At 39.7% G+C, this 24,184-nt stretch overlaps 1 protein-coding gene across 2 annotated transcripts; it reads left to right on the forward strand.

Annotated features, from left to right (window-relative positions):
• The first annotated feature begins 2,280 nt into the window (after positions 1–2,280).
• On the forward strand, positions 2,281–22,873 carry LOC127439018 (uncharacterized). 2 transcript variants are annotated; one of them, XM_051694995.1, is made up of 5 exons: positions 2,281–2,460; positions 4,835–5,167; positions 12,295–12,591; positions 20,910–21,227; positions 22,641–22,873. In XM_051694995.1, the coding sequence occupies exons 1-5, from the start codon at positions 2,430–2,432 to the stop codon at positions 22,754–22,756; spliced, it is 1,095 nt and encodes a 364-aa protein (XP_051550955.1). In that variant the 5' UTR covers positions 2,281–2,429; the 3' UTR covers positions 22,757–22,873. The 2 variants fall into 2 exon arrangements, with proteins under 2 accessions (XP_051550955.1, XP_051550956.1); XM_051694996.1 differs by lacking the exon at positions 20,910–21,227.
• Positions 22,874–24,184: the final 1,311 nt, after the last annotated feature.

A 24,184-nucleotide genomic window follows, 5' to 3' on the forward strand; every position in this document is an offset into this window, starting at 1 on the left:
TTTTGCTACAAACTTGTAGAAATGAGATGATGTAAATGTACTGGTTCATCTTTCATCACATATAAACATATGTATTATGGATCAGATTAATGAGTGATCACAGTCGGTTTAAAGTCGCTCTGTTGGTGTTTATTCGGTTTTGTGTCAGTCGGGTGCAGGTGGGTGCGGTTCAGAAAAAACATTCACTCAACAGAAGAGATTCAGACCTTTAATTGCGATTAAATGTCTTTTATCAAGTCAAAACTAACTGCAATTAACAACAATATGAAGAACACGTTCAAAACCCTTCTGTTCATATCACTCATGTGCGGTAAGTGTTGATTTATATTTATCAGTACTTTCAGTTTCACTTTGAATCCTTCAGTAATATTCACACTTACTGATATTCTCTTATTTTCTTATTATTGAAATCTATCACAATATTACAGGTCACATTCATCCAAATACACAGGACAAGTCTGGACTAGATTCAGAATGATCTTAACACACAAAGAATTGATCATGACAGAAGCTTCCGGTGCAAAAAGAGTACAAAACAGACACATATAATATAAAATCCAGTAAATACAAATATATGAGAAATACACAATAGGACAATAATGTATGTACAGTTATGTGTAAGGGAGTGTAATGTGCAGAAGAAAAGATGATTTGTCAAATATAAATCTGAATTATATTGCACATGATTATATTTACACAATGGAGAGTTCTTGGGTGCATTTTTAACTGTTCATGAGGTGGATGTCCTGAGAGCAAAAACTTCATGTGTCTGTTCTGGTGCTCATACAGTCTGAGAGAGAAGTTTATTAAAGTATTAGTTCACCAAAAACATGAAAATTCTCTCATCATTTACTCACCCTCATGCCATCCCAGATGTGTTTGACTTTCTTTCTTCTGCAGAACACAAATTAAGATTTTTAGAAGAATATTTCAGCTCTGTAGGTCAGTACAATGCAAGTGAATGGTGACCAGAACTTTGAAGCTCCAAAAAGCACATAAAGGCAGCATAAAAGTAATCCATACGACTCCAGTGGATTCATTAATGTCTTCTGAAGTGAAACGCTTGGTGTGTGTAAGAAATAGATCAATATTTAAAACTTGTTTTTTTTTTTACTATAAATGTTCACTTTCGGCCAGCTGTGGTGTGCATGTACATGAGGGTGGAGTTCAAGCTGCCTCTTGCGTGACGTAAGCGTGTTGGCATGTCGATATCATCGGATCCCTCAGCTGGTCTGAAAACAGCCAGGGGGAAAATGTTCACTGCACACCCTCAATATTTTGAGTGACTCAATGGGTGTTGATATCCCAGTGTACAGCCAAAGCTTCAGTCTCTCAGGATCATTGATTGATAATCTGTGAAATGTTAGTCTTTCCTCTTGCAATGATACACGTGGACGTAATCTAACATTTTTCAGTAGTTTGAGGCATTCAGGATAAGCACATGCAAGCACCATCTTGAAAAAGAAACAGAAACAAATACAAATCTACAGCAAAACCAATTCAGCTTCTGTATAACATTCCTCGTCTGTTGTAAAAAAAAAAAACTCTGGTAAAATGTTGATACCTGAGTTTCTGAGTTGGGAGGAGACGTAAACATTCAACGTTTAGGAGGAGAGTACAGTTTCAATAGTGAATGATGTTTTTATTCTCTTTTCTAAATACAGCTGCTATATTATCACTTGCTGTTTTAGTCATAGACATTTAAGTATATCAGGAACTATTTGACACTTATTGTACATGTTTACATAGAGAAAATGGCATTTATTTAACCAAAATGAAAGTATCATCAGCCAGTTGTCTAGCATGTAAAACAGTGTCCAAATAAGAGTTCCCAAAGAAATATATATGAACCTGCATCCTCCATATTTCAACAACAAAGAACTGAAACATGACGTGCTCATAATTACGACTTCAGAAGTGGGAAGTATGTAAGTAATTCTGATAGCAGAAGGCAGTTAAACATCTTATGTTGTAGCTGTTAGTATTTGATAAATGAATAATGATAAATATGTCACATCTTTAGATTCTAGAGCCACTGACAGGGATTATTTGATTCATTTATTAAACAAGACTAAACAGTCACAGTTGGATCTGTTTATCAGTGAGATAAAAGTGAAATCTTCTTGTTTGTTCTCCAGGTGTCTTGGGTGCAGATGAAATAAAGACAGTGATGGAGGGAGATTCTGTCACTCTACAGACTGATGATACTGAAATACTGACATATAATCTGATACTGTGGAGGTTTGAAGGTGTCGGCATAGCTGAAATCACTGATGAAGGTAACATCAAGTTATCTGAGGATGTTGCTGATGGGAGATTTAGAGGAAGACTAAAGCTGGATCAACAGACTGGATCTTTGACCATCACAAACACCAGAACCATCCACTCTGGAGTTTATAAAATACAGATCAGCACCAGCACTGGGAGAAATGAAGAAGAGTTTCACTGTTACAGTCTATGGTGAGCATTTTAAAGGAATCATTTACCAAAAAATAAATAAAAATAAATTCTGTCATCATTTACTCTTTAATGTTGTTCCAAACCTGTATGACTTTCTTTCTTAAACATGTCTGCTCACTCTGCACCAGTGAATACATGCAGCGAGAATATGCAAAATGTGAACAGTCAAGCCCAAACTTCAGCTGGGAGATAGCTCTGGGAAAGAAACTTTCTAAACCTGCTAATACATGCTCTGATGAGTCTGTGCGACCTTCCAGAAGACAGGAGGGAGAACAGACAGTAGCTCTGATGGGTGTGAGATGTTCTATGCAAACTTTAAGGGACTGACAACCTCAGTCACACTATAAATCCTAATAAGTTATCAGAAATCAAAAGATTTACTCTCCTAGACTCTTCTATAAAACACAAAACATTAAACACTAACAAGTCTCCCCCTTTCCATTCATCTTGCACAAAGACACATTATACAATGCTTGATTTCGATTAACTCTCCCTAATGAGTGCCATGCAAAGAATGCTGGAAATTAGAAATCCCCAGTTAACCAAACTAAAATATTCATGTTGTCCCAACACAAATAGATTAAGTAAAGCTACATCATTTAGGGTTGTCAAATTAAAATCAAAATTGGAATATTCATTGAATTTAAGAAAAAAAAATCACCTTTGAATGCTTAAATAAGCATTTGAATATTGGATGTGTGCCAAGCACTGACAATGACTTGCTAAAACAGACACAGTGCAACATATAAATCAGAACACGGGTGTCTCACGTAGGGCTGGGCGATCTGGCCCAAAAAAATTATCACAATATTTTTTTCATATCATTGGATATCGATATTTATCACGATATACATTTCATATCATTAATGGGGAAAAACTGCATTCTACATGTTTATTAGACCTCAAGAATGAATTAAACATAACTTGTTTGTTTATAAGTAAACTCCATAGGGTAAGCTACCTTTAAAGTACACTCAGTTTAGGATTTAATCCAACTGTCTATAAGGTGTATGACCTCTTGATGAAAGCCAATTTCATTATCTTCAGCTGATGTTTGACTCCACTGAAAGACTTTCTTGTGACGTTTCACTGTCCAGCTCAGTGGATGACGGTAATGCACCGGATTGCTAATTGGCAATAAACATCACCAGAAGAAAACTTTCTTTCCTGTGACAGAGCAATGGATCATGAAAAAACATTTAGCTAAATAGTACATAAATAAACAGCAATGGTGTTGATGTCAGAGTTGTTGTGTTCAGTCGACAGCTGTTGTACTGCATTATCAGTGCTGTCTTGTTCGGTACACAACGAACCACTGTGGTGCTGAAAACAGACTTCGAATGTACACAAGAAATACGTCAGTCATTACCTTGGTAATGCAAGAGTTTAAGGACCACGTGAGAAGTGTTTACTTTGCCTAAATAGTGCGCTTGGCCAGCTACAGAGAAAAAAAAGAGTAACCTTGGCAACTGACAAGTAACCAATAGTGAGCCATGACATCAACACAGGCATTCCACCAGCACAGTTGAGCATGGTTGAGAATGGATATTTTAAGGAAATGGCATTATTTATCCACTTCTTATGACATGTGCAACATTTCTAAAAACAACAGCTATATTTTATAATTGCACAAGAAGGATTGAACGATTATTAATTTTCACTTTGTTAACAATAATCATTTTCCAGAGAGATAATTATCTGAAAAATATACACACTTTGTCATAACAGCACTTTTTTACATTATAAGAGTGACATTTATGATATTGTGTTTCGGTGCTAAATCACTAAAACAATATTAATTCAAACAAGTTGATCATTTCTGTTCAAAGCTAACTTTTGTTGATGTTGAGTATGATGAACAAATGGTCTCCTTTTAACACCCATGAAAATGTGTTACAGATGTGACCGTTATAGAAGCTTCCTATCAATTCAAATGTTTGATATTCTGATCTTGGGATTTTTTTCTTCAGCTGTAATTTTTTCATCTGAATATTCACATCTAATTTCACATCTACAAAAATTCAGAACACAAAATCTGCTGTTTAAAAATACAAATCTATAAAATACTCCACGAAAACAACTCAGTTTTCTTAAATGCCATGTCTAGAATTCAAATGTATGAAATTCAAATCTATAAAAATGTAGTTTAATTTCACTTTCAGCTGTCCTGTGCAATAACACTTCTGATAGATAAAATGTTAATGATTGACATCTTTAGTCACCAGTCACTTTCAGTGCATCTATTTCTTTACAATGAAAGTGTACAGGGACTTAAATACACTTAGTATTGGTAGTATTTAAGATTATTTGCCTTAGTGAACTTACTGCACATGATCCCTTACATAACCTCTGTCTGTGAATCTGTTCTTTGCAGATTCACTACCTGTGATTGATCCCGGCAGAAGTGAAGTGATGTCACTGTCAGTGATTGAGGGAGAATCTGTCACTCTAAACACTGATATTAAACCACATGGAGATGAGCTGATAGTGTGGAGGTTTGGAGATATTCTCATAGCTAAAGATGATAAAGAAAACAATAAGACCTCATTCTATCCTGATGAGAGATTCAAAGAGAGAATACAGCTGGATCAGACTGGATCTCTCATCATCAGAGATATCAGAACCACAGACACTGGAGAATATAAACTAAAGATCAGCAGCAGTAACAGAGAGACGAAACACAAGAGATTCATTCTTTTTGTGAGAGGTAAGTACTGTGACAGCTGTGTGTAAGTTATGTTTTGCCCACATAAATCTTAAACCTGAAATGTTCTGTGTGCACACTATACTTTCCTAGGTACCCCCTAAAAAAATTAGAACTGAGACACTTCCCATTATAAATGAACACTAAAAGTGGAACTTTTGAGCAATCTTGAGCATTACATGAGGACTTCAGTTCTAAGTCTAAGAAACAAGAATGTGCAAAATGTTTATATATGTACTTGTACATTGTAATGTGCTCTAGAGATCAGTTTTTGGATCATCCTGAGCCGAGATATTGAGCTTTCCATAAACATCTGTATAACCTAAATTTGTCGTGTGCAATGACACAAAGATGGCCGTCGTGGTTAAACCAAGTAAAATAAAACAAAAAAAACTGGTGGTTTTGCAATAACAATACATAGAGGTAATCACTAAAAAAATAAAATAAAATAGGAAAATGAAAAATGGTCAAGCAACCAACTTAAAGTCGGCATGAGATGGGAGGCGTGACCGACTTCTGTATTGTGACGTATTTCCGAGTGAGCACCGGCTAAAATTGAACAGTGATCTCGACACAATTATGATCAAACTGACAACATAAACGCACGAACACATCACGGTCTTTGCTTATGAAGAGGCTGTAACCATTGAAAAATGAGTAAAAGATAACCATATTTTAACGTTTTGGATCACAATACACTAAATATAAAAGGAAAAAACACTTACTCAAGCTGTTGATCCCAAGATAACTGCATTCAAAAATATAAATATACTCCAGAGTCATCTGAAGTGTTGTATTCATTAGTGATCATCTTAGCAATTCAGGTGTGAAATATCTCATACACAACCGTGAATTCACCGTTATTCTTCCTCATTGGAAATGTAGATTCAAGCCAGCTGACCCGTAACCAAGGAAGTTTGGGTTAAGGAACAATAGTTTTGAAGAAAAACTGATGAAAATACACCTTGCCATCTTCCCCAACATGCGACTGATGTTTTATTCAACTCTACGCAAGGTTGTGGTATTTATAAGAAAGGGGCGGGGCTTAAGCAGGTTTTTATATCAGCTGGAATTTGTTTTGTGGAAGATCACACCTTTGAGACAGTTCTGTGAATGAATCTACACATTCTTTGTGTTCATTCTTCCTATTTGCTGGGGTTTATTTTACAAAGTATTTTCTGTTATGTAATTTTGTCTCACAAATTTGTGAGGCAAAATTGAGCAATCTGATGGCAAAGTTGTCGTGGAGACTCGTAGGCGTTCATGGACCTTTTGAGTTTAGAGGGATTGTCGCCGGTTGGCGCTTTCATGCGCGGGGTTAATGCGCACGTTTTTCTTTTTTCTGTTTGTTTTGTTCGGGGGGGAAGTTCAGGGTTTGATTGTTTCACTAATGGGGAATGTGGCCTGTATAATTTTGTTTTTGACACACAATTGATTTTTTCTTCTATATCAAAATGTCAAATGTTAATATGAATGGATTATCTCTCTCCACATGGAATGTAAATGGGTTGGGGCACCCCATAAAAAGAAGGAAGGTTATTACTTTTCTTTAACTTAAGAAATATGATATAGTGTTTCTTCAAGAAACACATCTCTCCCTGCAGGAAGCTGAAAAATTTGGGAAGATATGGGGTGGACATGTTTTTTTTAGTGCTGGCTCAAATAAGAGCAAGGGAGTTGGTAAATTAACATCTACAATTCAAATGTCTCAAACAGATTAAAGATAAATTAGGAAGAGTAATTATTGTTTTAGCTGAAATTCAGGGGCAAAGGTTGATTTTGGCTAATATTTACGCACCTAACGCTGATGATCAGGGCTTTTTTATAGATCTTGAAGGGATGCTGCAAACTGCTGGCACCCCTCATGATATAATATTGGGAGGAGACTTTAATCTTTTGATGGACTCAGTTCTTGATCACAGTGAAGCAAAAGTGTGTAAACCCCCTAGAGCAACATTGACGCTTCACAGGATGTGTAAAAATCTTGGTCTTACGGATATTTGGAGACTTTTGAACCCATCTGGTAGGGACTATAAATTTTTTTCATTAGTCTATAAGATTTATTATAGAATAGATATTTTTTTGATATCCATATCCCTCATTTCATCTGTTGTTGATTGCTCAATTGGAAATATTTTAGTCTCAGATCACGCCCTGGTGAGTTTAGGGGTGTTGCCACATACGGAGAAAAATAAATAATATAATTGGCGCCTTAAGGTGTCCCTTTTGCAAAATCCTGATTTCCAACAAATGCTAAAGACTGAAATCAGTGTTTATATGGAGACCAACTGGTCCTCAGTATCCTCTGTGGGCGTGGCTTGGGAGGCACTTAAGGCGGTTCTTAGGGGTCGGATCATACATTATGCCTCATTCATTAAAAAATCCAAAGCACAAGAACTCGTGGAGTTGGAAGAGAATATTAGAAGTGCAGAGGCAGAGCTGAAGCGCCATATGTCATCTGATGGCCTCAGAGAATTGACCCGATTGAAATATAGATATAATACTATTTTGTCACGGTAAGTGGAGTTTTGGTTATTCAGGGCAAGACAGTCATACTTTTGACTGAGTCGGGTGACAAGGTAGGGAAGCTTCTGGCTAGATATATAAAGCAGAGAGAGTCTCTTTCTATCATTCCCTCAGTGAAATCTGCTGGTGGTGAAATTTTTACCTCGGACATTGATATTAATAATGCTTTTAAAGAATTCTACTTTGATCTCTATAGTTCCTCGTCTTCGTCTACTGATGAAGATATTAGAAACTTTGTGGTCCCTACCTACTGTCAAGGCTCCAGGGCCAGATGGTTTTGCTGCAGAATCTTTTAGATCCTATGCTACAGAACTGGCTCCACTTTTGTTAGAAGTTTATACTGAATCATTAAAGAATGGAAAGCTTCCTCCAACCATGACACAAGCCCGGATCAGTCTGATTCTTAAAAAGGACAAAGATCCAAGCATTACCGTCCAATCTCCCTGATCCAATTAGATGTAAAAATATTGTCAAAAATTCTGGCTAACCGATTAAGTAAGGTTATGACATCTCTTATACATATAGATCAGGTGGGGTTTATTCGGGGCTGTAGCTCTTCTGATAACATCAGGCATCTCATCAATATCATGTGGTCAGTAGCGAATGATCAGTCTCCGGTCGCTGCCATCTCACTTGACGCCGAAAAGGCATTTGATATGGAAGAATGGGATTATCTTTTTAAGATTTTGGAAATGTATGGGTTCGGGAGTACATTTATTGGTTGGATTAAGTTACTTTATAAACACCCCGTAGCAGTGGTACAAACAAATGGATTAATTTCAGATTATTTTACTCTGGATAGGGGCACTCAGCAGGATTTCCCTCTTTCCCCTTTATTGTTCTGTCTTGCCCTGGAATCATTAGCAGCCGCGATAAGAAAGGATGATTTTCCAGGGGTGACGGCGGGAGGTGTGGCGCATAAGCTTCTGCTTTACACAGATGATATTTTATTATTCATCTCTGACCCCACTAGATCTATGCCTTGCCTCCACAGAATTATTAATTCCTTTTCCAAGTTCTCAGAATACAAAGTCAATTGGTCTAAATCCGAAGCTTTGGCTTTGACAGCGTACTGTCCAGTAACGGCCTTCCAGCCGGGCGCCTTCCAGTGGCCCAAACAGGGCATTAAGTATTTGGGAATTTTATCCCAGCAAATTTGTCTGATTTAGTCAGAGTTAATTTTGATCCCTTAATAAAAAGTTTTTCGAATGATGTGGACAGGTGGGCTTCATTACACTTATCGATGATTGAGAAGGTTAATGTAATTAAAATGAATTGTATTCCAAAATTCAACTACCTGTTACAATCTTTCCCAATAGATGTCCCCCTCTCTTATTTCAAGCAATTTGATAGCATAGCATCCTTCATTTGGAATGGTAAGCGTGCCAGGTTAAATTTCAATAAGTTACATAGGCCGATTGACAAAGGTGGGCTAGGCCCACCCAAGATTTTGTTTTATTATTATGCATTCGGTCTCAGACATTTGGCTCATTGGTCGCTTCCAACTGAGAGAGCCCCTCCCTGGTTTTGTAACGAAAAGGAAGCTTTTGTCCCTATCTCGCCTCTGCATAGTCTTTCGATCAAATTAATCGGAGAAGTTAAGTCACACCCCGTTATTTTGCATTTACACTCGATGTGGACAACAGTGTCCAGAGTGTTTAATTCGGATATTTATTTAAACGTAGCCTCGAGCATATGGCAGAATCCTAAACTATGCATTAATAAATCCCCTTTCTGTTGGTCAGATTGGATTGTGAGGGGGGTTAATACACTCGGTGACCTATATGAGAGTGGAGTATTGAGACCTTTTGAAAATTTGGTTCAAAATTTTGGGATTCCCAGATCTCAATTTTATAAGTATTTACAGCTGCGGCACCTACTCTGCACTGTTTATGGGAGTGGCACGCACCCCCCTAGCGTGGCAGATACTATGGGAATGGTGATTACTGCTTTTGGAAAAGGTCATGAGGCATCAGTGTATTACTCCCTGCAAATTCAGAGTCTGGGGGACGGAGCTTTAAATTCCCTCAAAAGATTATGGGAGGAAGATTTAAATTTATTTTTGGAGGAGGGAGTGTGGGTTAGGATTCTTAAAAACATCAAGTCTGCATCTAGTGATGCAAGGGTGCACCTTATGCAATTCTACATAGATTTTATTGGACCCCTTCTAAATTGTATAGACTTGGTCTTAAGGACACACCCACCTGCTGGCGATGCCATTTAGAAGATGGAGACACCGCCCATGTTTTTTGGGGGTGTCGTAAGATATATGAGTTCTGGTTGAGGGTCCAGAATTTTATGGTCGACGTATTGGGTACTCGGATCTCCTTTTGCCCCAGGCTTTGTATTTTGGGTGACGGGGCGGTCATTGATGTAGGAGATAAGTACATGAAGAATTGGATCCTGGCCGGTGTTATGGTGGGCAGACAGGTTATCCTTAGAGGATGGAAGTCAGCTGGAGCCCCCTCGTTTCGTGAGTGTTGCGAGGAGATGGGCAGGGTGGCAGCTTGGGAAGAGTTGTCATATAGAAGGCTAGGCAACATGGATATGTTCATAAGGAGGTGGGGCAGCTATTTGGCCTTTTTGGAGGGCTCTCGGGGAGGGGAAGTGGAGAGAGACGTGTTGTTTTAAATGTGTATGTTGTAGCCTTTTTTTTGCACATATACTTCTTAGAAATTTATTTCTAAATATTTTCTTTTGTATATATTCTATTTTATTGTTTGTTTGTGTGTCTTTGTCAGTTGTATTTGACCACTGGGGTATCTGTTTGCGTTGGGTGGTGGGGTGGGGTGGGGTGGTTAATGTTAGGGAGGAATGGTTGTAAATAATATAATATGATTCCAAATATTCTGTTATTTTTATATACAGGTGCATCTCAATAAATTAGAATGTCGTGGAAAAGTTCATTTATTTCAGTAATTCAACTCAAATTGTGAAACTCGTGTATTAAATAAATTCAATGCACACAGACTGAAGTAGTTTAAGTCTTTGGTTCTTTTAATTGTGACGATTTTGGCTCACATTTAACAAAAACCCACCAATTCACTATCTCAAAAAATTAGAATACATCATAAGACCAATAAAAAAAAACATTTTTAGTGAATTGTTGGCCTTCTGGAAAGTATGTTCATTTACTGTATATGTACTCAATACTTGGTAGGGGCTCCTTTTGCTTTAATTACTGCCTCAGTTCGGCATGGCATGGAGGTGATCAGTTTGTGGCACTGCTGAGGTGGTATGGAAGCCCAGGTTTCTTTGACAGTGGCCTTCAGCTCATCTGCATTTTTTGGTCTCTTGTTTCTCATTTTCCTCTTTTTCCTCTTGACAATACAGGTCTGGTGAGTTTGCTGGCCAGTCAAGCACACCAACACCATGGTCATTTAACCAACTTTTGGTGCTTTTGGCAGTGTGGGCAGGTGCCAAATCCTGCTGGAAAATGAAATCAGCATCTTTAAAAAGCTGGTCAGCAGAAGGAAGCATGAAGTGCTCCAAAATGTCTTGGTAAACGGGTGCAGTGACTTTGGTTTTCAAAAAACACAATGGACCAACACCAGCAGATGACATTGCACCCCAAATCATCACAGACTGTGGAAACTTAACACTGGACTTCAAGCAACTTGGGCTATGAGCTTCTCCACCCTTACTCCAGACTCTAGGACCTTGGTTTCCAAATGAAATACAAAACCTGCTCTCATCTGAAAAGAGGACTTTGGACCACTGGGCAACAGTCCAGTTCTTCTTCTCCTTAGCCCAGGTAAGACGCCTCTGACGTTGTCTGTGGTTCAGGAGTGGCTTAACAAGAGGAATACAACAACTGTAGCCAAATTCCTTGACACGTCTGTGTGTGGTGGCTCTTGATGCCTTGACCCCAGCCTCAGTCCATTCCTTGTGAAGTTCACCCAAATTCTTGAATCGATTTTGCTTGACAATCATAAGGCTGCGGTTCTCTCGGTTGGTTGTGCATCTTTTTCTTCCACACTTTTTCCTTCCACTCAACTTTCTGTTAACATGCTTGGATACAGCACTCTGTGAACAGCCAGCTTCTTTGGCAATGAATGTTTGTGGATTACACTCCTTGTGAAGGGTGTCAGTGATTGTCTTCTGGACAACTGTCAGATCAGCAGTCTTCCCCATGATTGTGTAGCCTAGTGAACCAAACTGAGAGACCATTTTGAAGGCTCAGGAAACCTTTGCAGGTGTTTTGAGTTGATTAGCATGTCACCATATTCTAATTTTTTGAGATAGTGAATTGGTGGGTTTTTGTTAAATGTGAGCCAAAATCATCACAATTAAAAGAACCAAAGACTTAAACTACTTCAGTCTGTGTGCATTGAATTTATTTAATACACGAGTTTCACAATTTGAGTTGAATTACTGAAATAAATGAACTTTTCCATGACATTCTAATTTATTGAGATGCACCTGTATATATATATATATATATATATATATATATATATATATATATATATATGTTTTTTATATATATTATATATATATATATATTTGTTTTTTATATATATTATATGGAATCAATAAAAACTTTTAATAACAAATATCAAAATTTCTCCTGTATTTCTCTCTTCTATGTGGTGTTGATACAGATGAATGGAAGACAGTGTTCATGATGAAGGGAGAATCTGTCACTCTAATCACTGATGATGCTCATATAAAGACAGATGATGTGAACATGTATCATGGAGAGACTCTCATAGCTGAAATCAGAAGAGGAAAGATCACACGTCTTAAAGATGAAATCAGAGAGAGACTGAAGCTGGATGATCAGACTGGATCTCTCTTCATCACAGACACCAGACACACAGACTCTGGAGTTTATTATCTGAAGATCATCAACAGCACTGAAGATATCATATATAAGAGAATAATTGTTACTGTCAGTGGTGAGTAGATCAGCTCTTTTAATGTAATAATTATCAGATTTAGATCAGAAATGTGCAGGACTCCCCGAGTCACATGATGCACTTTTATTTCTATCACTCTTTTGATATAAAAATGTAAATTCTTGATGACTATTTACATGACAGATTTCCCTCAATACATCAAACAAATGTTTGAATTATTTGTGCAGGAGAGCACAATGCAGGACAGTTTTCACAGTGGGAAATATTAACTTTAAGTGAGAATTTTCCAGTGAAAACATCATTTATTAAACATGATTACTGTTCAGATTGTTTATTGAGATAATTTGATCAATTACTACAGCAGATATTTCATTACTGTTGCTTAAATTCAGTATTTGTGATTGATTTCAGAGGTGATTTTATGTGTGAATCATCAAACTGAAACTCAGAGTGAACATACAGTAGTTTATAATGTTCAGCATTTGATTTGTTGACTTTATCAACTTAAGATGTGCTTTTACACCAACATCTGAATATCTTTGTGAATATTGTAGAAATTAAATGTAGACTGTAAGTGACATGAGGGTTAATGATCTCTGTTTGGAAGTTTTCCTTTGTTTCTATGCTGCATCCTCAGAGCAAGTGCCATGCCCCTCTTAGTCCCTTCATTTCCCTGGCAGCATCCAGCTCCACCTACTCAATCTCAGGCCAATCAGGACACCCTCACAGGCCTTATTAATGGCACCTGTGCCCACAGTTTCTCCTTTGTTTCTTGTTTGTTGAACCGTGCAGAGGACTGTGATCTCTACTCCTTTTATCCTGTATTTTTGTGTGCGTAATTGACAATGTAAGTGCCTTATGTTCTGTATTTTAAAGATTATTTTGTATAACTTGAGTTCGGCCTAAATGCGCTTCTCATTTTCATGCATGTTTATCTAAGATACATTTTAAATTATGTTTGAAGATCTAGCTGGCCTTCACCACTGTCATTGTTAGATTGCCTGCTTAGATAGGCATGTGCTTTAGTTGTTTCAGATATGCATTTGTTGGGATTGTGATACATGTAGATAGTAGCTTAATACACTGTTAAGATTAGTTTACCAAATTTACTGCCTGTGAGTCCCCTAGTTTAATGTAACATTTGCAGATGCTATTTCCCTGAGGTGGCATTGAGTATTGGGAACCTAAACCTTGTATTCCTTTGTCTTTCCCTTTAGAAACCACACACTCACAAACTCCCATAAATACATGCTTGAATGTACAATAAATACTCTGAAACCTGACCTGATTAGATTGGATCTGTTCTCGTCAACAGTCCCACTGGTTTCAAGCCAGCTGCCTACTCACTCCTGACCTCTCTCCTTTTCATGGTCCTTCGAGCTGGAACGGTTGATGACCAGTGGACATGTCTAGCCACTCCTTGCCTTCGTTTTCTCAGTATGAGTGGCCACGCCGCTAAGCCCAGCTCCCTGCACATTATGATGATTTCATCCTGCGATATCATCAGCGGGCAAAACCTACAGCAGAAGCACCAGAACAACAATCTCTTCATTCTGCGGATATGTCTGGCACAGGTCCTTATCAACCCCGGAAAGAGGATGAGTCTGAGGAAGAGCCAGAGGAGCTGGAACTGCCCATGGAGGGAGACACTCAGGAGGACATTCCACACCCTCACTCACCTGTCCCATCTGAGAGAGTGCAAACCCCTGATGCTGAACACCCACATGCTTCTCCAATAGCTCCCATTCCTGATACCAAGACTGCGCTCCTACAGCAATTGATAGAAGTAAGAAATCAGGGTAGATTAATCCAGCAGTGCATGCTTAGGAGTAGCACCCACTCCTCATAGTCTCTCTTACCATCCCCTTGCTCTGATAACCTTAACCTTCAATCAGTAGTATCACCACAAGTCCGTCAGACTACAGGTGACCATAGGCCCCCTCCTCTTCCACCTCAGCAGCAGCTTCCTTCTCCTCCCATACGCCATGCCCCTCTTACCCAACCCATGCCACCCTCCATGCAGCTCGCGCATCCTCCTGGCTGTGGTCAGTTTCCTGCCACATCTCAAGTACCAGTCTCGTATAACCCCATGCTCCCAGCCTATACACTGCCAAATCAACCTTTGCCTGGTGTTATGTCCTATTCTGCCCAGCCGGCATACCAGTCTTTCAATGTTCAGTCAGTTAGCTCCCCCTATTGGCCCCCTGCAGTCAAACTATAGGAGGATAGAAGGTCCCTCGTTCCCTGATTTCACTAGGGAGGATGAAAGCTGGTACATGATGTTAAAGATGGCCCTATCCAACTTGTTAGATCCAGGAGAGTCAGAGCAGTATGAATACCACATCTTATTGGATCTTCTAAAGGTAGAACAGGTGATGAGACTTGTATTGGCTTATGTTCATGCCTCAGATTTTTATACTCAAGTTATACGGGCCCTAGATGAGCATTATGGTCAACCTAGACAGCTTGCTTTGAAGGAGCTCCGAGCTATAACGGAGATGCCTGCTATCCACATAGGTGATGGTAGAGGTTTAGACCAATTTGTCCTCAGAGTTCAGGTATTAGTGGGCCTCTTTCAATCCATGGTCCCTGAGGGTCTCTCTAAGCTTACTTGTGGTTCACATGTTGAGCAGCTTTTAGAGAAGCTCCCCCATGAGCAGTTCTGCCAGTTTAAGAGGAATATGAGTTTGAGTAGACCAGGTCCCCTTTCCTATAACCTCCTAGATTTTTCCAACTGGCTACAACAAGAAGCCCGCTGCCAGCCCACAAGGCAAAGAATACCTCCGCCTATCCGACAGAGGCCATCACCCCCTCACCCATTAAGAGGTACAGCCATACTCCATGGTGCTAAAACCTCCTCTCATGTGACCTCTCCTAAAGCCCAAGTTGCCCCACTTAAAGTTAGTCAGCCTCTCCTCAACACCTCATCTGAATGCTGTCCAGTGTGCGCCTATTGTAACTCAACCACACTCCATGTTAGTAAACCTAATGGCTTCCTCCAACTCAAAAAAGACCAGAGAACTAATTGGATTAAGGAACAGAGACATTGTTGGCAATGTGTACGAGACCACTTTGCAAACCAGTGTGACTTGATGGGACACTGCAGCCAGTGCAGTGGGAAACATCTACAGGTTCTATGCAACATCAACCAGAGGCAAGTGCAGAACTTCTATCTTGACCACCCTAGTGACTGCAATAAAGTGCTACTGAAGGTAGTTGAAGTGACCCTGCATAATGGAAAGTGTCCTTAGACACTTATGCCATATTGGATGATGGGTCTGAAAGAACAATCCTCCTGCACCTTGCTACCCAGACACTCCAGTTGGTAGGAAAACCTGAGAGCCTAAAGCTGAGAACTGTGAGCCACTGAGATGTTCAGACTCTTAACGGAGCCACTGTGTCCTTCACTCTCATTCCTAAGGTCCATCCAAAAAAGTCCTATGTTATTAGTCAAGCCTTCACTGCTGACCAGCTATCCTTGTCCGAACATTCTCACCCTGTGAAATCCCTCCAGCGGCGCTACTCTCGCCTCCATCAGGTTCCTCTCAAACAGCTTAATAAAGTAAGACCCCTGCTCCTTCTAGGGGCTGATCATACACACCTTATTACCCCAACACAGCCTGTGAAATTAGGCCCTCCTGGAGCCCATGTGGCAATCAAGACCCAACTTGACTGGACACTGCAGGGCCCTGTAAGAGATCTCGCCAGCTCTCCCTCTGCTCATTTTCACTACATCTCTTTTAAATGCCCACCTGATGACATCCACCATAATGTACAGAAACTGTGGCAGTTGGATGCATTATCTCAGAGAAGCATGAAAGCTGTGGTTCATTCTAAACTGGATCAAGAGGCAATGCACCAGCTTGAGACCCAAACCATCAGAATACCTGTTGATGGCATCCTACAGTATGCCACACCTCTTCTCTATACAGACCCCTGGCCCCCCTGAAAGCCTCTAAAGAGGCAGTTATGTCCCATCTTCATAGCTGTGAGAAGTGACTCCTTCAAACCCACAACACGCCAAGACCTATACCAGAGAGATCCAGAAATTAGTTAATGCTGGGTATGTCAAGAAGTTGTCCTCATCTGAAATAGAAGATGCCCCTGAGTTCTGGTACATACCTGATCACATTGTGTGTCGTATTGGTAAAGACCGCATTGTATTTGATTGTTCCTTCTCCTGCAAAAATCAATGTCTGAACTCACAGTTGCTTCCTGGACCAACCCTTGGGCCTTCCTTCCTTGGAGTATTGCTCCGTTTTAGGCAGCACAAGATTGCAATCGGTGGAGACAATAAATCAATGTTCCACCAGGTGCGCCTTTTATCCCGGGATAGACCTCTCCTGCGCTTCCTCTGGCGTGATCTGGACTGCAGATCTCCTCCAACTGTGTATGAATGGCAGGTTCTCCCCTTTGGCATGACCTCAAGCCCTTGCTGTGCCATTTACACCCTCCAGAGGATCATCAAAGATGCACAAGCAGATGAACACATTACCCATTCCATACACAATTGCTTCTACGTGGATAACTGCCTGCAAAGTCTCCACACACCGGAGGAAGCCAGAGACCTTCTTCACAGCCTGTGCACTACCCTCTCCTCTGGTGGCTTTGAAATCAGACAGTGGGCCAGCAACGACCCTAGGGTCAATTGTGACCTACCTCCAGAAGCCAGGTCAAATCAAACGGAACTCTTGCTGTCACACCATCCTTCCCTTGATCCCTTGGTGTCTACCCTAGTCCTCCACTGGAACTGCCATACAGACACCCTAGGGTACAGGCACAGAGCCATTGAATCTACCACTCCAACTATGCACCATATTTACAGAGTCCTTGCTAGCCAGTACGATCCTCTCGGCTATATCCTCCCTTACACAACAAGGGCCAAAATCATCGTCCAGCACTTATGGGGAAAGGCACGAGAATGGGATGACCCAAACCTCCCCCATGATCTCCTAGAAGCTTGGCATTCGTGGGAAAAGGAACTCCCTAACCTCTCCACTATCACTTTGCCTCACACCTCAGTCAGTAGACACCTCCTTAGCCACCCAAGACCTTCATATCTTCTGTGATGCATCAGAGCAGTCCTATGGTGCGGTTGCCTACATGCGCACAGAAGATGGTCAGCAGCAATTGATGTGTCCTTCCTCATGGCGAGGTCCTGCGTTGCTCCCAAAAAATAGCTATCCATTCCACCACTTGAATTATGTGCAGCTCTCATAGGAGCTCAGCTATTCAGTCTCCTCCAAACAGAGCTCACCCTCCATATCAGAAAGACTACTCTGTGGACTGACTCTACCACTGTTCTCTATTGGCTTTTCTCTGACTCTTACCGTTACAAAGTCTTTGTCGGAACCAGGGTAGCTGAGATTCAGGAGCTCACTGAAGGCCAGGAGTGGTGCTATGTGGATTCTCAGAACAACCCAGCGGATAACCTAACTAGAGGAAAGCTACTGGCTGATCTTGGTAGGCCCTGCAGGTGGAACCAAGGACCTGCCTTCCTGTTTCAATCTCCTAAGCTGTGGCTCACTAGCCCTGCTGTAGATCAGTCTGATGACCCTGTAGAGTTGCGTAAGCCCAGTTTCTGTGGTACCGTATCCCTCAGTCAATGACCCTCCATCCTTGATCCCAGCCAATTTGCCACCTTCCAGGACCTCCTTGACTGCACTGCTGCATCCCTTCATGGGGCGGCAAAGCCCTCATCAGCAGAAAACTACCATGATGCAGAGATGCCCATCCTAAGACAAACCCAGGTGGATTCCTTTGGGAATGATTTAGCCCACCTTCAGACCCAAAAGCCCCTTCTACCTTCAAGCTGTCTACTCTCCCTTGCTCCGGAGTTAGACCCAGCATCAGGGCTCATTCGAGTAGGCGGAAGGTTACGGCAAAGCAGTGGTCTTCCCCCGATGCCATTCATCCAGTTGTCCTGGACCCTGCCCATCCAATTACAAAGCTTATAATTAAGGATTGTGATGGCCACCTACAACATCCTGGGCCAGAGAGGCTTTTTGCTAAGTTAAGGAGATGGTACTGGATCCTGAGGGGTCGTGAGGTGGTTCAGAAACATCAGCATATGTGCCCTAATTGCCAGCAGTCCCATGCCCAGCCCGTTATTCCCCAAATGGCGGATCTCCCTCCAGCTCGCCTTCGCCTTTGCAAACCTCTATTGTATTCCACTGGGATAGATTGTTTCTGGCCCTACACAGTGAAGATTGGCAGGTGAGCTGAGAAAAGGTGGGGAATTAATTTTCAATTGTCTGATGACTAGGTGTGTGCATCTAAATCTACTCAGTCACATGAATACAGATTCCTTCTTGATGGCACTTAGGCGCTTTATTGCTCGCAGAGGTAAACCATTTGAGCTGCTTTCTGACAGAGGTACCAACTTCATTGGAGGCACGAGAGTGCTACAAGAAGACTATCAATCCCTGAGCTTCAGGCAACTCTGGCCAAGCAGAGGATCTCCTATAAATGTAATCCTCCACACGCACCCCACTTTGGTGGAACATGGGAGCGTGAAATACGCTCCATCAAAATTGCCTTGGAGACCACCCTAGGTGCTCATTGTCAGTGAGGAGGCACTGCACACAGTCATGATAGAAATTGAAGGCATCCTAAATTCAAAGCCCTTAGGCTATGTCTCATCTGACGTTGCCGACCCTGACCCTGTGACCCCTAATCTGTTGCTCATGGGGTGGCATGATGCTTCCCTCCCCCTGGTAATGTATCTAGACTCTGAGCTGCACAGTCACCGTCAGTGGCGTCATAGTCAAATTCTCTCTGACCACTTTTGGGCCCATTTCCTTAGAAATTACCTTCCCTCTCTTCAGTCTAGACAGAAGTGGCACACTGACAATCCTAACCTCCAATTTAACACTGTTGTTCTAATTCTTGATCCCCAGCTTACTCTCCCTGTAGCCAGTGGGTAAAGTAATTTCCCTCCATCCCTGCGAGGATGGTCGTTGTAGGGTTGCTGATGTCCAAGTGAAGGGCAGAAGGTACACAAGGCCCATTGCTCACCTTATCCCTCTCCCAGGCCTACCTGATCCCCCATGATCTCTCATACTAACAAATTTGCAATACAAATTTGGGGGCGGCTGTTTGGAAGTTTTCCTTTTGTTTCTATGCTGCATCCTCGGAGCAAGTCCCATGCCCCTCTTAGTTCCTTAATTTCCCTGGCAGCACCCAGCTCTACCCACTCAATCTCATGCCAATCAGGACACCCTCACAGGCCTTATTAACGGCACCTGTGCCCACAGTTTTTTCCTTTTTGTTTCTTGTTTGTTGAACTGTGCAGAGGACTGTGATCTCTGCTCTTTGTATCCTGTATTTTTGTGTGCATAATTGACAATGTAAGTGCCTTATGTTCTGTATTTTAAAGATTTTGTATAACTTGAGTTCGCCCTACATGCGCTTCTCATTTTCATGCATGTTTATCTTAGACACATTTTAAATTATGTTTGAAGATCTAGCTGGCCTTCAGCACTGTCATTGTTAGATTAACTGCTTAGATGGGCATGTGCTTTAGTTGTTTCGGATATGCATTTGTTGGGATTGTGATATTTAGTAGCTTCAGCACTGTCATTGTTAGATTGCCTGCTTAGATAGGCATGTGCTTTAGTTGTTTCAGATATGCATTTGTTGGGATTGTGATACATGTGGATAGTAGCTTCATGTACTGTATAGATTAGTTCACCTAAGTTTACTGCCTGTGAGTCTCCTAGTTTAATGTAACATTTGCAGATGCTATTTCCCTGAGGCGGCATTGAGTATCGGGAACCTAAACCTTGACTAGACTGGATCTGTTCTCACCGACAGTCCCACTGGTTTCAAGCCAGCTGCCTGCTCAATCCCGACCTCTCTCCTTTTCGGTCTCAATGTTTACTGATGTTACTGACAGTGTCTGAGTAACTGTGTGTAACGTATGCTGACAATGATGGCAATGATGATGATGAGATGAAGAACCCAAGTGCAGTTTATTTTATAAGTGAAATCCAAAAACCCTAACCATAAACGTGATCTAACAAGAACATGAACTTGACATAAACTAGACTTGACTATGGCTTGGCTTGGCTTGGCTACAAAACAACATTCACATTCAATACTCGACCACTAGACAATGAAAACATGAGGGCTGAAATACAAGACATGGGAGAACATAAACCAATGAACAAACAGAACTCATAACAAACTAATTAAACAATAATCCAATGAAAACATGACACAAGAACATGGAGGGAAAACAGGAATCACATGACAAGGGAAACAGGAACACATGACATGAACCAGGAACTAATATTTCAAAATAAAAGACATGAATCAACAGAATACATCTGACACTGTGATTGTTTGTTCTCCAGGTAAAGAAGGGATCTTAATGTCAGTAATGGAGGGAGATTCTGTCAATCTATACAGTGATGCTACTCCACTACAGAAAGATGCTGATGTAGTGTGGAGATTTAAAAACACTGTCATAGCGGACAAAAAACAAAATGACACAAAGATCTCATCACGTCAGGATGCTCTTGATGGGAAATTCAAACAGAATCTGTTGATGTACGTACAGACTGGATCTCTCGTCATCACAAACATCAGAACGGATCAGTCTGGAGTTTATGAACTAAAGATCACCAGCAGCAGAGTAAATGTACACCAGATATTCTATGTTACAGTCTATGGTGCGTAAGTCAAGTTTTCAGTGCAGTAATTGGCATATTTAAATGAGTTTAATGTCCTGAAGTTACCTCAGTTTAATTAAATGAAACTTTTTTTGAATTACGATTCATTCTTGTAATCAGGGGTGAAGGAACGATCTGAAAACTGAGACACATTGTAAACCTCAAATGTTTGACTCATGAATATTGATTAGCTGATGTAATATTTGCTCAGTTATAGTAGATTAGTGTTCACTCCAGTCAGTGTCCGTAATCATGGGAGATTCTGTCACTAAATGCTGATAATACTGAAATACAGAGCGATGATTCAGTGGATTAATAATGATTTACACTGTCATCGCTGACATCACTACTTTTAATAATTAAGATTAAATTAATGTTGTTTTGCATTACAGTCAAATTAAATATCTGTCTAAGCTGTTAGTTACATTGAGAAGGGCAAAAGACCGTTAAACAATGTTCTGTGAATGTTGCATTATTTTTTTTTGTTTTGATTTTAATTATTTAAATTTAGTTTTTTTTCATTTCAAAAGAAATGGGCAAAAAAACTGCTTGTTTAATCAGTTTGTTTAAAACATGTAAAAATGAATCCGCTCATTTCTCATGTTTATTGCTCACGGATATAAAATGAACATACAGCTTGAATATTTGATTTGATCAGAATAAGAGTTCAACACAATACAGCTCTGCAGATAGATTAGTCTCATTTTTCATTAGCAACATTAACATTCTCAAAACATTTGACAATTTATTACAACTTTGCTCTCGCACGTATACAAGCGACAAATAATGAATTTATCCGACAGCCCACCAACTGAACAGAAAGACTCAAAAGTGTTTTAAAAGAGTCCATGTGACTTATGCATCATTCCAAGTCTTCTGCAGGCATGCGATAGGTTTTGAGAAACAACCTGAAATGAAAGATATTGTTCTGTGAAAATCTTTACGTCAGTTGATGTTCATGAGCGTCATTCACAGTGATTTGCACATTTAAATGAGAACTTGATTAACAACACAAGTTCTCACATTTGAAGAAAATACATAAACAATTTATATGAATTATGATGAAGTGATCCAAAATAATACAAATATCCCAAATTACCCAATAGTGTCATGATGAATACCATGGAGGACTAAAAACATACAAGACCTCACAAAGACTGTAAACATCCTGCAGTTATTAGAATTAGGATTATTTTCAGATTTATCTGACCAGAAGTGAGAAATTCAAATTCAGTTTCCAGCAAAAGAGATCCAGAGTTCTCAGAGCAGATATCTGATGTGTCTTTTAGTGGCGGATCAATGAGTTTAACTTTTAAAATAACTTTAGGAATTAAAGTCTTAGTTGATTTGTGTCTGTTTTGCTCATTCTGAATGTTTCTGTGATTTTTTTTTTTTTTTTTTTCTCTCTCTCAGTCGATTCCGGATCAGTGACGCCTACGCTGCCTCGTGGCAAAGTGAAGGAGTTGGATAGTTTGAATAATGCCACTGATGTCGGAGTGAATGAGAAACAGGGGACGAGTTCTGTTTAAGTTAAAGAGATTCTCAACAGCACTGGTGTAAATCACTGTTACATCATCAACAATCAAATTCCATCTACAAAAACATATTTCTCATTTTAATGTCTCGATAAATTCGTCCTGTAAAATGAGAGATCAACATATGCTGTTAAACTCTGAAACTAAAGTGTAAAAAGTGTCTTTGGTTTTTGATGAACCATTTTCAATTTGTTTTTGCCATTCACACGTATCAATAATCAAATCCTGATCTTTATATAGTTTTTATCATTTTGATTTTATACATGTACAGTAACGTTTGACTCTCATATCTTCTATATCGTGAGTGTAGACTGCACACTTTAAATATCTAATGAGAAATGTTACACATTATATAAGATTATCCACATATACAACATCAGTATTCCTCAAAGCATTGTGTTTTTATTAATCTGACACCACTAACAGGTTAATGTTTAGTTTTAGTTCAGTGTATTTTACAGGATACATTTGAACACTCACGTCCAGTGACTTACAGTGTTGTATCCTGAGACAACATTGAGTTATAATGCTTTTATTAAAGAAATTATCAAACCGCAAGTTTCTATTCTTTTAGTCTTTTTATTTTACTTTGTGATGAGCTTTAATATTTTCAACTGTGTCTTGTTTTCTGCTATATTGAATAATTGCACTTGTGTTTATTTTATCTGGTAATATTGAGTGTTTTTGTGAAGTCTATCTGAGAATGTGATCTGGATTGTGAGTGTTTTAAATACTGTCTGAATATTTCTGCTCTCTAAACTGTGATTACTCTTTTACTTCAGTATTAACAGCTGTTCTGATGTGAAATACATACAAGCTTTGTTTTAACTTCAGCTTCAACTAATCCTACCAAATATGCATGTATGGAAATCTGTATTATGACAAAAAACAAAAAATAAAGGTCAATCTATCTATGTTGTGTCAGTGTTGGTTCATGTGTGTTTTATTTGACAAACAACCAGAGAGAGTTTGTACTTGAACACTCAGTGATTTACAGTTTTTCTCGATTGATTTTACACATTTCTCCAAACCTTCAAAATAATTCACACAGCCAATGAAACACACTTAATTTTGCAGAACAATTCAATTTCACTGCGTAATGAAGTACTGTATTATTTTCTGATAATGCATTTATTCAAACTAAATACATTAGTTATTAATATATTAATCATTTTAGCTATAGACACAACTCTACTATTGAAATAACACATTTGTCATAAAAATACACAATGTAGACCTTTTTCTGTGTTTTCATTAGTTTTTTCCTCTGGAAAGATGAGAAAGTTTATTGTAAAAAAAATCAATGCAGTCATGCTATATTGCATAGGCTCATGTAACAGCATAGATGGGAATTGTGAACATTGATCGCAGACTAATCTCTCTTTTTTTTGTTGTTGTTGAGATATAAAAATATATGTCAGA

Source organism: Myxocyprinus asiaticus, chromosome 50, assembly GCF_019703515.2.
Source record: "Myxocyprinus asiaticus isolate MX2 ecotype Aquarium Trade chromosome 50, UBuf_Myxa_2, whole genome shotgun sequence".
Taxonomy (NCBI): Eukaryota; Metazoa; Chordata; class Actinopteri; order Cypriniformes; family Catostomidae; genus Myxocyprinus; species Myxocyprinus asiaticus.

Excerpts from the sequence above, each read along its gene's own strand:
- LOC127439018 (XM_051694995.1), top strand. The coding sequence starts at position 2,430 with ATGAAGAAGAGTTTCACTGTTACAGTCTATG. Across the intron at positions 2,461-4,834 it reads TTTCACTGTTACAGTCTATG|ATTCACTACCTGTGATTGAT; the intron begins GTGAGCATTTTA and ends TGTTCTTTGCAG. Across the intron at positions 5,168-12,294 it reads ATTCATTCTTTTTGTGAGAG|ATGAATGGAAGACAGTGTTC; the intron begins GTAAGTACTGTG and ends GTGTTGATACAG.